Source organism: Myxocyprinus asiaticus, chromosome 23 (genome assembly GCF_019703515.2).
Source record: "Myxocyprinus asiaticus isolate MX2 ecotype Aquarium Trade chromosome 23, UBuf_Myxa_2, whole genome shotgun sequence".
NCBI lineage: Eukaryota > Metazoa > Chordata > Actinopteri > Cypriniformes > Catostomidae > Myxocyprinus > Myxocyprinus asiaticus.
Window position 1 is genome coordinate 38960057 of NC_059366.1, and position 14211 is coordinate 38974267.

Consider the following 14211-nt stretch of genomic DNA (forward strand, 5'->3'; position numbering starts at 1 on the left):
TTTTTTTAAGTATTCAAATCCAGACTAAAATAGCTAAACAATTTGTACCCTGTGTTCTCAGCAGAACAGAAGTGCAAAAAAAAAAAACAAAAAAAAAAAACATATATATAAAAAAATGTTTAGGTCATACTTTAAAGTGGAATCAACATAAAATATGAAACCTTTTAAAAAAGAAAATAGAAAAAGAATTCTGACAGCACTTACCTAATATAGGCATTTTGTTTCTCTGTCTATACCTCTAAAGCTAAAATCTGTTCAACAGAATATCAAATAAAAGGGTCTGATTTTAGATGAATATCGATAAATTCTCTTGATTGGTTTTCAGGCACAGCCTAAAATATATCTCTCATCTAATGATATAAAACTACACAATTTACACTGTCAATTAATTGCAGATAATTCTAAAAGATGACCATATAATGTGATGTACTGGACTCTCTGTCCTCTTATTGGTCAGATGGTTGGCTTCGGGTCTCCAGGCTTGTGTTTGCTGGCTTTGCCTGGTTCAGAGGTCAGAGTGTCATTACCACAGTGACTGTAGATGTCATCATCATAAAACCGCCATCAAAACTGTAGTATGCCAATGGTTACGTAGCATCTCGTCAATTAAAAAAAAATGTAATGTGTCTTGCTGCATGTTTGAGGCCTGATGGTGGAAATTTCAGGCTTGTTGTAACAGAATATTTTTTCGGTAGCAAGTGTCTTCCTGGTGTGGGAGCACACTGCAATGTTGAAGGAAAGGTTTCATAATGCTACATGTGTTGGATTGTGTTGATTGGGTTGTGCTTTCTCTCACACAAGATCCAGAGGAGGGCTGGAGAACATTTCACATTTGTGGGAGAAGCAGGAGAGAGTGAGAGAGAAGCAAACCCACACTAAATGCTAAGTCTTCACCTGTGAAGGTTCAGGATTGTCTTCCAGAGGTTTGTCTCCGTCACGAGACTTCTTTCGTTTTTTGTTGCCTGGAGATTAGAAAAAGATTGACATGTAAAATGACTTGTTTTGATTTGACCCCAACATCTGTGCCAAATCCTTAGATGAAAAGCTCTCAAAAACCAATTAATGAATAGTTCTGTCATCTTTTTCATGTATGACTAACAATGGATGACCATGGTTTTACAAAGAAAGTGTTCCTGTATCAACATCCTTTAGTCGTGGAACAAAAGTTCTGCCAAACATTCCCAAGTCATGGAGTTCCAGTGCTGGTCTTGGCTGGTTTATTCTAGTCTGGTGCTGGTCAGCCCTAAGACTAACCCTAAACCCTAAACAAATAAATCATCCCTAAATCTGAATTGTTGTTCCAGGAACCTCAAGAATAGGGAATTTTCTACTTCTAAATTTTCTAAATGACGTAAAAACTACTCAACAACCAGGCTGATATGTTCCTAGATCAAAATATTTTGTTGTCCCTGGACCAACGTTGCTGTCAAACAAACATTACCCTAACCTTAACCTACCACTAAAACGAGAGTAAAATGATTGGTTGAGGAGAATATAGTCCCTAAGCCCAGTCCTAAGCCTAACCCTAAAATCAGTTTGCTTAATAGGCCTGTCGTTCTAGGACTAACAATGATGTCGAGTAACATTTAACAACATTCCTGTCAAACAATCAGAGTATAGTAGAGTTTAGGGTTTGGTTTAGGTCACTTTCACACTTCATAAATTTTTTGATTGAAAGCACATACGTTTACGACTCTCACGCTGGAGACTTTCAAAAACGCTCTCTAGTACCATATACTTTGGAAAATGATGAAGTCAGTAAATGGAAAACAGAGTTTTCACACGAAAATGTATTGTGTGGACATGGCCTTAGGGTTACACTTAGGGCTGAGGTTTAAATTACATTCTGTTCAACCAATCATTCTCTGATTTTTTGGTTTAGGGCTATGGTTTGGGTTATGGCCATGATTGCTTGAGAGGAATGTTGTTCCAGGACCAACAAATGATGTTGACAGGAATATCTTCTACTGGGGTAAATCATGTCATTCTGAGTGAGTGAGTGATTTATTTTTATATTAAACAAAAGAGTGGGTTGCTGCTTGCATGTCTGGTTGCTAACAAACAGTTTGAGTCTGAAAATACAGAGTAAAAGCTGGCCAAAGTTAAAATGTGAGTGTTGGGGAGGGTTTAAAGAGGGCTTTTGAGGTCTTACTGCCATAGGCGTAGATTTAGGTAGGGATGATAGGGAAAACTGACCAACATTTGGGCAATTTTACCACTTAGAAAATACTTTAACTTTATAATATGTTTTTATTTTCATTTTAATGACTATGAAAAATTCTCAGTAATATTATTTATGTGTAAATTATTGTCCGATGTTTTCTGAAGCAGCACATAAAAAGCGTTGTCACACAGCACTTGTTACTTTTCCTGGCTCTGTTCAGGATGCACCAACCACAGTCATTAGTGATTACTGTACAAGGGCTTTTTTAATCATTCTCTAAAGATTACATGGGCGGATTTCCATTTGTATTTTATGTCCAATCCTTTAAACTAAATAGATTTAAAGGTACACTCAGTTACTTTTTGCTCATGTCATCTTGGACTTTCAGTGACACCTAGTGGTGTGGATACAGCATCATTCAAAATCAACTGTTTTCAGTTACAGATGCCATTGTTGAAATTCACTATTCACAGTCAGCCATGATTATTTAATCCAAGAGTGAAAGTGTCCAATATCAAGATGGTTACTGATATTAAGCGAGTAGTATTCAGTTGGTCATGTGATTTTAAAATGGCAGTCCCCATGTGTGGACCCTCTCCATATAGAATAAAACAGCTTTTATAAGGTAACTGATATGACTAGAGTCCTCATCTCATGTGAGTGCTTATGTTTTTTTACATATGTTTCAAAATTACTATTAATTTCTTTAGGAGTAAAACTTTTTTAATGGGGAAAATGACTGAGTGCAACTGTAAGCAAGCATACTTTTTGTGTACAAATATTTCCTATCTAAGACTTACCGCTTTTACAGGCGGTAAGCGCCCTCTTGAGGTAAACCAGTGTTGCCAGATTTTTCAAGAGAAACAATCAGCTTGGACTGGGAAAACAAGCCCAAAATAAGTAACCCTTTGTTTTCCAGCTGGAGGAAGGGGGATTTTTTTTTTTTTTTCAGAAATTCAGGCAACACCAGGGCTAGTTATCACACTTTCTTTTTTTTTTTCAATGGCTCTTTATGAAAATTATTATAATTATTTATTAAAATAGTATATATATATATCATATAAAATAAAATGAATAAAAAAATAAAAACATTTTGGGCAATCTAGTATTGTAATCGATACAATGTGTAATTATTTATGACATTAAATATTATTGCATAAAATGTATGACATTAAAAAACATGTGAACGACCTGGCATTACCTGTCCTGAGCAAAGTTGCCTAAATGGATGCAAGTGTGGTTTTATTTTAACTGAATATATAAAATGACTTGATAATTGCCCAATTGCTATCACTTTATCTATTTAATGAATACATGATTTGTATTACACATACCATGGATAAATAATATTGGCATATGTTCATGATGTAAAGCCAGAGGAGGATGGGTCATCTAAGCGAACAGTAACACAAAATAACACCTAAATAAAAATAACTGTAGATCATTTTAAAATGTGAAACCGGGTTTTCAATCAAACTCCAACAGTATCATATCAAATCATCCAGTGAAGACTTGGAAACAACAGAGAAACTCATTTTCTCCCTTTCTACCACATTTGCGTGAGACCGTGAGTGATATTTGATAGGTACTATTAGTGGTGGGTTGTGCAAAGAGTTACTAAGCCCCAGCAAGCCCAAACCGCTGACTGAATACTGAAAATATACTGCAGTAGGACAGGTGTTCAGTTAACATTTGTGTGTCAGTCAGGGTTGCCAACTGATTATGTGTGCAGCTAGGTTACAGGTGCAAGTGCAGGTGCTTGGCAGCTGATACACACTCAGTTTTCGCAGCAGTTTTTTCCCCAGATTCTCATCTGAGCCGGCCAGAGAGTGAGAGCTGATGAGTTGCGATGTAGACAGGTCTATCTCCACGGGTACGGCCATTGAATCTGAAATAGATTGGACACAGTCGGACAATGGGCCATGATCACATGACAAACTGAGCTGGAAAGTGACTGGTTATTGTCTCTTCTCTCCTCTCCTCTTCTTATCTTTTGTTCTTTTCTCTTCTCATTTGTTCTCTTCTCTTCTCCTCATATCTTCCCTTCTCTTTTATTCTCATCTCTTCTCTCTCTTCTCTTCTCTTCTCTTCTCTTCTCTTCTTCTTCTCTTTTCTATCCTGGTTTGATTTAGTAATTCCTGTTAACCTCCAATCATAACAAGCTGAGCTGAAATGGACAGGTCTAGCCTGGTGTCAACATTCCTCTATAGGTCATATAAACAGAGACTACAGCTTATGCATTTCCTCTCCCTGCAGTCTGTCAAATTTCTATCTCACTGTCAAACAGACACTCCAGTGTTTCAAAGTTTAGGTGCATTTACTCACAAAGCAGAGTGTTGGATTTACCCCACCACCATTCTTAAAGGGGTAGGTTACACCAAAATAAAAATGTTGTCATCATTCATTCACCCACAAGTTGTTCCAAATCCTTGTTTTTTCCCCCAGTGGAACACAAAAACTGAATATAGAATTTTTCACAAATCTTTACCATACAACAACAGTTGTGATTGAACATGTGTAAAAAAAATAAAAATTGAGTAAAACTGCTTTAGAGTTTATCCTTCAATTCACCCACCAGTTCCTTTTTTTCTCTCCAGATGAGTTTCTTTTATGTATGGGATGTCATCCATCCGCAGAAACACAGAGTCACTGGGGCTTTTCTGTCCATCTGACTTACTTCCTACAGAGGGAGCCAGAGAGTAACAGTCAGGTGGTTACACTGAATGAGTTTTGTAGCATTGTGCTACAGGAGTGTTTGCTTAACAAACCACAAGTAATCAAAGACATTTAATAAAGTCTTTTGACTCTGGCATTAAAAACTTTGCTGTGTTGATGTGTTAGCTTTTGAAACAGGAAGGAGAGGAAGTCTAATTGCTTGTCCTATAAACAAATATAGCTAGCAAAATTACATTCCACAGCTTGTGCCATGGACAAAAGCAATGAAGACACTTTGCAAACTACTGTAAAGGATCTTTTGCCACCATCTACAGTACAGCTACACCTGTAGACTAAGGTGACCAGATTTCTGAAATGAAAAACGGGGACATTTCTAGTTTAGTGGTAAATATGTCATTGAAATTTCACATGCTACTTATCTATGATTTAAAAAAGGGGGACAATTTGGATGTTATGTGTTTTGACCATGGTGAATGTAGTAATGTGATGAACTATGGTATATCATATTCTGTTGAATATGTCTCAATGAAATTCTGATACGCAGGTAAAGTTGATAGTTTTAATTGTCTTCTGTTATGAATTCATTCTTTTCTACACTGTATACAGTAGATGACAATGTGGCATAAAAGTGAACTAAACAAACATTTATAAACAATGATTGAATATAGGAACTATTGCAGCTGACTCCACAGCACAGGGACACCTGCCCTTGGTCACACTCTTTACATCACTCTTCTCACTCTCTTCTAAAATTCCTTCTCTTATCCTCTTTTCCTTCACCTTTACCTGGCACAAGTAAGACGGTAGGCTACTAATTTGCTTTTTGAGGATTTTCAAAAGAAATTAGCTTACTTGACTACCATTTCCCTCAGCATTACAAATCATATGAAACACTTACACTATGTATTATATCAGGGCCTGAAATTCATTTCTGAAGGGGGGATTGCCCCACTTAGATGCCTCATATTGTTGGGGATTTTTCCAATTTGTAGTCATGACACAAAGATATTCAGTATATTGTATAATAATAATAATAATTATTATTATTATTACACTATTTCACCTAACTGTTTCTATCAGTTATCTCATATGGACCTGTTTTTCTTAATTATACCTTTTATTTTGATCAACTCAAAATTTGCATTATGATGCTTCTTTTCAGTCCCTTGTTTCCCAGCAAAGAAAAAAAAAAAAAAAAAAAAATGGGGACGTCTGGTCACCCTACTGTAGACCTTGCCGAAATCAGTGGGTGATTAAGACTGTATTTCAAGCCAAGAAAAGACGTTGATGTATCTGAATGGTCTGCTTTAACTATTGTAGCATTATATCTGTGGCAGGGTGCATTTAAAGCTGATGTGTGTAATTTAGTTTAATGTAAAAAAAAAATAAAAATATTAATGTATCCCAGCCTAATACGCAGAGAGCATTATGTAAGCCATTTGTGGGTTGATTTCACCTAAAAGTGTAATAATGTGGCACTATCAAAACATTCCTCTGTTTGAGCTTTCCATCCAGCTCCACACCAAACATTTGCTCCAATAATAATGTCAGTTTGGGGTGAGGACAACCAATGGATCTGTTTGTACAACCAATGGATAATGGGGGGAGTTTCTTTTTCTAAGCCACTGGAGTTGAATGGATTACTTTAACCCTGTTTGCACCTGGTATTAAGATGTGTCTTGGGTGATCCGATCGCATATGGTTGTTTACACCATGTTGCATCAAATGTGTCTCCTATGACCACTTATGTTTGGATTTCAAGGGGAGGGTCTTTGATTTCATGACATCAGACATCAGTCACTATGTCAGTGTGTTGCTGCATGATAATAAACTGCAAAAAAGTGAGAAAAGAAAAAGAAAACTAAAGAAAAACTACACACTGTTTTTCACTGATGCATCTGAAATGTAAGCACAAATGCAACATTTCCAGCAGAATTCTCTATTACTTTAGTGGATTACCAGATTTAAAGGAGCTTCAGATGTGTGTGCTTGTCATCTGTGTCCCTGCATGTTGATATCAGACATACTGAAAAAGCTCTGTGAAGTTCTCGTGCTTGTATATGTATCCGCTTTTTCAAATTTTCCGATCTGACATTTTTTTCCCCCTTTTAAAGCCACTCATATACTCTTGTTTTAGCACAGTGGTTGACTGACAGGTGAGAGGTGGAGCTTCACTGCTGTCTGGGACACATCGGGACAGATTAGCATTTACACCTCATGCGATGTTGTCACATGCGTTTTTGACTACCTTCGAATGTGGCTTTTGTGATATGATCACAAAACATTTTAAACCTGTATTTAGCGCTGACCACATGTGATCGGATTACCCGAAACACATTTTAATACCAGGTGTAAATGGGGTTTTTAATGCTGTCTTTATGTGCTTTTTGGAGCTTCAAAGTTTTGCTCACCATTCACTTGCATTATATGAACCTTCAGATATGAGATATTCTTCTAAAAATCTTTGTTTGTGTTCCGCAAAAGAACGAAAGTCATAAACATCTAGGATGGCATGAGGGTGATTAAATGTTGAAAGAATTTTCATTTTTGGGTGAACTATTCCTTTAAGTATAAAACCTTATGCATATAAATACAAATGTTGTGTTCATTTAGCAGTGTAATTTGATTAACCATTTGATTCTTTGTATCCTTTAGGTCAGACTGATTTAACTGAGAAAACTGAACTTTGTTGTGATTGTGTTTTGATATAAGAAGTCAATAAAAATGAGACATTTTCACGCTAAATCTGATTAGTTTTTCTGGAAGGAGGAATAGTGTTTGGCCATCTGTTTTGTCTTGCACTTGAAAACAACAACTTCTTAGTTCCATTTCTGGAGTCATGTATCATCTACATGCATTATCTGCAATGTCAGTTTTCACAAAGACTAGAACATCTGCCAATGCCATATTTCGGATATATTTGGATATATCTAATCTGCATAAAACAATGCTTAAACTTTCACTGTTCTTCAAACACTTGCTTCAGACCATCATTATGTAATCGCTGCTATCAAAAACTTTCAGAAAAGATCAGTGTCTTTGGAGATGAGCTCAAATAATCTGTTTTATAAATCATCTGTAAGGCTTCTCTGACTGTCAGCTAGCTAAAGATTACATTTTCTTCAGTGCTTTAACGTCATAGTTCATTTATTTGCTGCAAGGTAAATGACTGACTCAGCCTGAGAAAGTCAAGAGCTGTTCGAGACTCTAAAAATGGAAAACAAATGCACTCACGAACGATGCGGTTTCTCTCGTTAAGTGTTGTGGTGCTATCTGGCTGTCTGTAGTGGTGGCTGTGCTTGTGGAAACGGGTCAGACAGGGCCGCGGTTCTGTCAGGGGAAGGGCGATGCTGTTGGAACGTGTCTCTGGGATGGTCATTCTCTCCCCGGGCACATGGGTGTCTGCGTCGGGCGTTTGAGGAGAGCTGTCCATGCGTGTCGCTGTCAGAGCATTCTGATAATGGTTACGAGTGATCTGGAAAGAAAAAGAATGAGTAACATTATGTAATGGTATGAGAATAGTTTTATATCAGGGTTACATGGTCTGCCTAAAATGCCAACATCCGAGTCTTCACTTCACTGTTGCAGATAAAACTGGTGCTCTGTTCATTGAAGCTGCCAGTTTAGGACCAGTGAGGGGCCTGTTTCTCAAACTAGAGACTCTGATGTACTTGTCTTCTTGTGCATTTAGGTATCCACTTCCCTCTCTATCCTTGTTAGATCCAGTTTGATTTCTTTTTTCAAGTCAGTAGTGCATGGAATAGCCTTCATCTCTCAAAAGAACAACAGACTGATGTGTTTCTAGAGAAAATGTTCTTTTTTTGGCCATTTTTAAAACCAAAATTCTACTTGTAACTGGGTATAGTAATTTGCAAGAAATGCAAATGTACTAAGTATTTCAGCAACTGAAAAAAGATTGCAATGTCCGTACCTCATTAAGTAGCACAAGCATTTTCAAAATGATATATAAATATGAAAATGAAAAATAAATATAAATATATACATGAATACATACATACATACATATATACATACACTATATGGCCAAAAGTTTGTGGACACCATATGTGCTTGATGAACATTTGATTTCAAAACCTTAGGCCTCAATTTCCCCCTTTGCTGTAATAATAGCTTCCACTCTTTTGGGAAGGCTTTCACTATACTGTATGTAGTAACATGGCTGCAGGGATTTGCTCTCATTCAGACACAAGGCTATCAGTGAGGTCAGGAACTGATGTTGGTCGATGGGGCCTGACTTACAGTTGCTGTTCCAGTTCACCCCAAAAGTGATCAGTGGGGTTCAGGTCTGGGCTTTGTGCAGGCCAGTCAATTTCTTCCACGCCAGACACAGTAAACCATTTCTTTATGGACCTCACTTTGTTCACAGGGGAACTGTCATGCTGGAACAGAAAAGGGCTATCCCCAAACAGTTGCCACAAATTTAGAAGCACACAAAGCCCACAAAGCCCAAGCCATTACATAAAGAAACATTAAGATTTTTCTTTACTGGATTTAATGGAGTAAACAAATTCATTAATTAGAAGGGGGTGCACACAAACTTTTGGCCATATAGTGTATATACTGAATATTGAGTACCGAGTTCGCACATTAGAATAATTTCTCAAGGATTTCGTGACATATTATTTGCTTAGTGGACTGAAGTAATGTTGAGTTTTACCCATCACAGGTCAAATTAAATTTCAAAATAAATGCAAATATAATAGTTATTTTAAACAGTAATAATGATTTGCAACAAAACTAATGTTTAAGGTAGTGTTTTTGATCAAATTAATGCATCTGAGGTAAAGAGTAGCATCAATTCCTTTCAAGAACAAAAATGTCATAGTGTTTTTAAACTTTTGAACTTTTGAATTGTATATAAACTATGCAATAATGACTATATATGTAGTAAATATGTATCATCACTGATCCTCCACCAAATTTCACAGTGGGTGTGAGACACTGTGGCTTGAAGGTCTCTCCAGGCCTCTATCTAACCATTAGACGACCAGGTGGAGGATCAGTGATGATCTGGGGGTGCTTCAGGAAGTCTGGAATTGGGCAAATTCGTCTTTGTAAAAGATGCATGACTCAAGCCACGTACAAGGTTATCCTGGAAGAAAACTTGCTTTCTTCAGCTCTGACAATGTTCCCCAACTCTGAGGATTGGTTTTTCCAGCAGGACAATGCTCCATGCCACACAGACAGGTCAATCAAGCTGTGGATGGAGGACCACTGGATCAAGACCCTGTCATGGCCAGCCCAATCTCCAGACCTGAACCCCATTGAAAACCTCTGGAATGTGATCAAAAGGAAAATGGATTGTCACAAGCCATCAGACAAAGCTGAGCTGCTTGAATTTTTTCACCAGGAGTGTATGGTGCCAGATGGGCTGGTTGTAGTATTTCTGTAACTGCTGATCTCCTGGTATTTTCACACACAACAGTCTCTAGAATTTACTCCGAATGGTGCCAAAAACAAAAAACATCCAGTGAGCGGCAGTTCTGTGGACGGAAATGCCTTGTTGATGAGAGAGGTCAACAGAATATGGCCAGACTGGTTCGAACTGACAAAGTCTACGGTAACTCAGATAACCGCTCTGTACAATTGTGGTGAGAAGATAGCATCTCAGAATGCTATTCTGAGATGCGGGATGGCGTTGTTTTGGCGGCACGAGGGGGACCTACACAATATTAGGCAGGTGGTTTTAATGTTGTGGCTGATCGGTGTATATGATTAAGTACTTCACAAATGAAAGGTACTGCATTTTATTTTAATCTTTTTGGCCACAAACCAAAAGATAAGATTATTCATAACAAATAAATGATAAGTTTGGCATCAATGCTAAAGAATCTGCCTCACACAGTATTATATAACACTTGAGTTAAAAGCCAAAAACCCCAAAACTTAATACATTATATCAATGGTGTAAAATAGCCAACATTAAGTAAATATTAAAAGATTACTTAAAGACATTTTAAAAATAGATATTTGCATGGTATTATAAAACCAAAAATCAGGGTTTATCACTTTTGGATCTAAACAAGAGAAAAAAATCGACAAATTATCCAACTCTCTGAGATATTTTACATTTCTCTCAGCTTAGTCAGAATTTACCTTAATGATCTGTAGATCGGTCAGCTGACGGACTGTATAGTCTGGTAAATATGGTCCTCCGCTAATACTCAGTTGACCCAGGCTGCCGCCATGGATCGTTGTGTCCGAATGATTCAAACCACTGCTCCTAGATGGTGATCTGTGGACTTCATCAGACAATAAAAGTGATTCAGTTAATTCTTGCTGTAATTAATCTTGGCTGAAAAGACCAGAATAGCTGCCTGGTCATAAGCAAATTTTGTATTGGATACTGGCCACCAGACCTCACTAAATAGACCATGCTGGTTGACCAACTTTCTCAGCTAAACCAAGTTTTGCTGGTAAACAACATGGTCATGCATTACCTAGATCAATGGCGCACCAGGACTAACCACTGTAAACTAGCCTCGACATTTCTGATGGTCTATGCTGGTCTATTTAGTAACATTTGGTATACACCTTTATGAAAACATGCAGTGCATTTAAGCTATTGTTCCCTGGGAATTGAACCCATGACCTTGGTGTCATTAGTCTTTGAGTTGAGCTACAGGAACCTTTATCCATTTATTGTTAATTGAGAGAAATACACCTCTTGTATATTCAAAAATCTAGGAAAACTGACATCTTGATATGATTTACTAAATTAAAAATGTAGCCCTTCAGTGTCTGTTTAATACTGACAATGTTATTGTGAGAGCAGAAAAGTCATTCTGCGCTACACAGGATCTTTTTGCGGCTTTAATTTACATGCCCATGTAGATGCCAAATCTCATTAGAGGAGGCTGAGTTTTTGGACAGTGTGTGTTGGTATGTGTGTTTGTATCTGCTGTGTGGCTTTGCTCTGTATGTCTATTGTGTGAGTCAGTCTACAGCACTTGAGAGAACAACCTCACCAGACCCTTAGCTTAGATTTAACACACACTTGTTCTGAATTAATCTATTCAACAAGGGCTAAAGGGTCCATCCTTGAAGTTATTTTGGCATTTTCGTGATTCTAAGCTTATGAGATTTTAATCCTTATATAATAACGTGCCATGTGGGCAGTGGGTAGACGAGAGTTTGTCTCCTCGCTGTAATTACCCGACTCTACTCTCCTAAGATTTACATAGCTGCTCTAGTTAGATTTTCTATCTTCATTATCTCTGGAGAGCAAAATGTCACGTATGCACTGTGCACTCAACGCCTCTCACAGTTTTTAATTGCTCATTATATTTTACTGCAGGAATACCATGGAAAATCAGGTTTATTTTTTTAAAGAGACCAATTATTTAACCACAGTGTGAATTTAAGGCAATATGAATTAAAAGCACAGACCTGTGGGTAGGGTGGTCATGATAGCAGGTAAGCCATAGTATGTAAAGGGCCCATTTTCAAACTTTAATCCCTCTTTGCCAATTTCTACCTCCACTCGACCCTGCAGACAGAAAGAGATTTACATTTAAAATATATGTTAGCATGGTCAGTGGCACATATTTGCTTACATTTGATTTGTGACCTAGAGATATTGCAGAATCTGAACTATTTAATCTATCTTTTTTATATAATGAAAAAAAAAACAAAAAAAAACAAATCCCAGATATTCAATGTGATCTCAAACTTGTGGACCCCGCTGTACATACTTATCTTTACTTCCATTTAAATACATACATTTTTATATGTAAGAGTTTGTCGAAGTGCACTTACCTGCAATATGAGGATGAAATAATCCACCGGCTTGTTGCGCTGGAAGAGGTAGTGCTTTAGTGAGCGTTTGTTTTTCTTATCAAACTTCAGTTCCTGCACCACACTCGGGTGCTTGATTAATCGCAATAGGATCTTTTCTGAGAGATGCGTTGATTTAAAAGGCTCTACTTCTACCGGAAAAAAGATAATTAAGACAAAATAAGACAGTAATAGTACTGAGAATTAAATAATTAGTCATTCGTCATTGATTTATTCATGTATTGCAAAAGCAGATGGGAACGAAAATACAAAATCTACTTTCCATTTTCTGAAATTTAAAAACCCCACGAAATGGCTTGACAAGTGAAGTTTTATTTCATACATTTAAAATGAGAAGTTGGGGCATATCTAAGATTATAGGTAGCCCGATTTAACAGTTTTACAGATTAATCGTGCCACTTTTTGAAACTATCGGTTATAAGCTAAATCTATGCCGATAGCTGCATATAAGAGGATTCTACCATTAAAATGGCTTTGTTCTACAGTATAACAGTGGCCTCTAGAGGTGAAATAAAAACATGGGGATTAAATCTTTCGTCATTGACAGTATTCATCCAAATTTGTATTCTCACTTCAATGCGTGTTTTGTTATTTTGATTAGATAATCAAGTGTTTTTTAATTGAAGGGAGGGCATGCAAAGAAAAATGCGACTATATGGAAATGTCTCTATCTGCACATACATTGTGTCTTCAACTTTATATCTTGTGAATAATAATAAACCATTTCATCATTAAACCTCATCTGGTGATATATAAACAAAACCCTTCATCGGGTGAATATATAGGCTATAAAAAGCTTAATTTGGTTAATACTTAAACACAGAGCATTGTAATGGAGCCAAGTCTCCATCATTTTAAAATAAGAATATGAATGGGGTACGTTGGTGGAAAGCGTTCCTGTCCCCGTCGTAAGTGATCGCGGGCCGGGGCCCCCTGCGATAGTGATCTCCGAGGGGACCGGGGGTGGGGGCGGTAGAACCGACCGCACCCGTTGGACGGCCCTGTTTTTAACATTCTATAAATCAGTAAAAAAACAAACAAACAGCTGATTAATTGGTTATTGGCCTTTAACACCATCTTAGTTATTGTTAGCGGGAAAATCCACTATTGGTCAACCCCTATCGAAGATAATAATTTTGTCACATTTTAAAAGTGCACTAGCATGTAGATGGCCTCAAAACTGCAAGCCACAAAACTCCAATTTGGATGTTCATGGGGTCTTTAAAATTTGAGAAACAGTCTCAATTGATCCTTGGACAATTGGAAGCAAAAAAAAGTGGTAACAGATCTGTAATAAATGACAGATTACATAAAATTACTCTCTCCCATTATACAACTGTGAATTGAGAGTACCTGTGGCCAAAAAGCGATGTGTTGCGAGCAGGAGCTGTGGTGAAACTTTGACCTTCATTTCACTCTCGGACAGTTTAAATATGGAGAAATCTTGCTGCTTCCTCTCATGGTGAGACACTCTCCTCTTCGTACGGTTATCAGCTGCCAAGACACACAATATAATGAGAGAACAGTGTAGACCCTTGACTGCAGATGCATTA

The 14211-nt window shown here is 37.3% G+C and overlaps 1 protein-coding gene across 1 annotated transcript in view; it reads right to left on the reverse strand.

Annotated features, from left to right (window-relative positions):
* Positions 1–171: 171 nt before the first annotated feature.
* Positions 172–14211, reverse strand: part of LOC127413723 (metal transporter CNNM1-like) — a 37235-nt gene continuing 23195 nt past the window's right edge. The window contains exons 3-10 of the mRNA XM_051651099.1: positions 14012–14152; positions 12620–12789; positions 12251–12350; positions 10958–11103; positions 8075–8315; positions 4740–4844; positions 3942–4052; positions 172–962 (exon numbers count right to left, since the gene is read on the reverse strand). Coding sequence (XP_051507059.1) covers positions 883–962; positions 3942–4052; positions 4740–4844; positions 8075–8315; positions 10958–11103; positions 12251–12350; positions 12620–12789; positions 14012–14152 — 1094 coding nt within the window. The 3' untranslated portion in view covers positions 172–882. The remainder of the gene's footprint in view (positions 963–3941; positions 4053–4739; positions 4845–8074; positions 8316–10957; positions 11104–12250; positions 12351–12619; positions 12790–14011; positions 14153–14211) is intronic.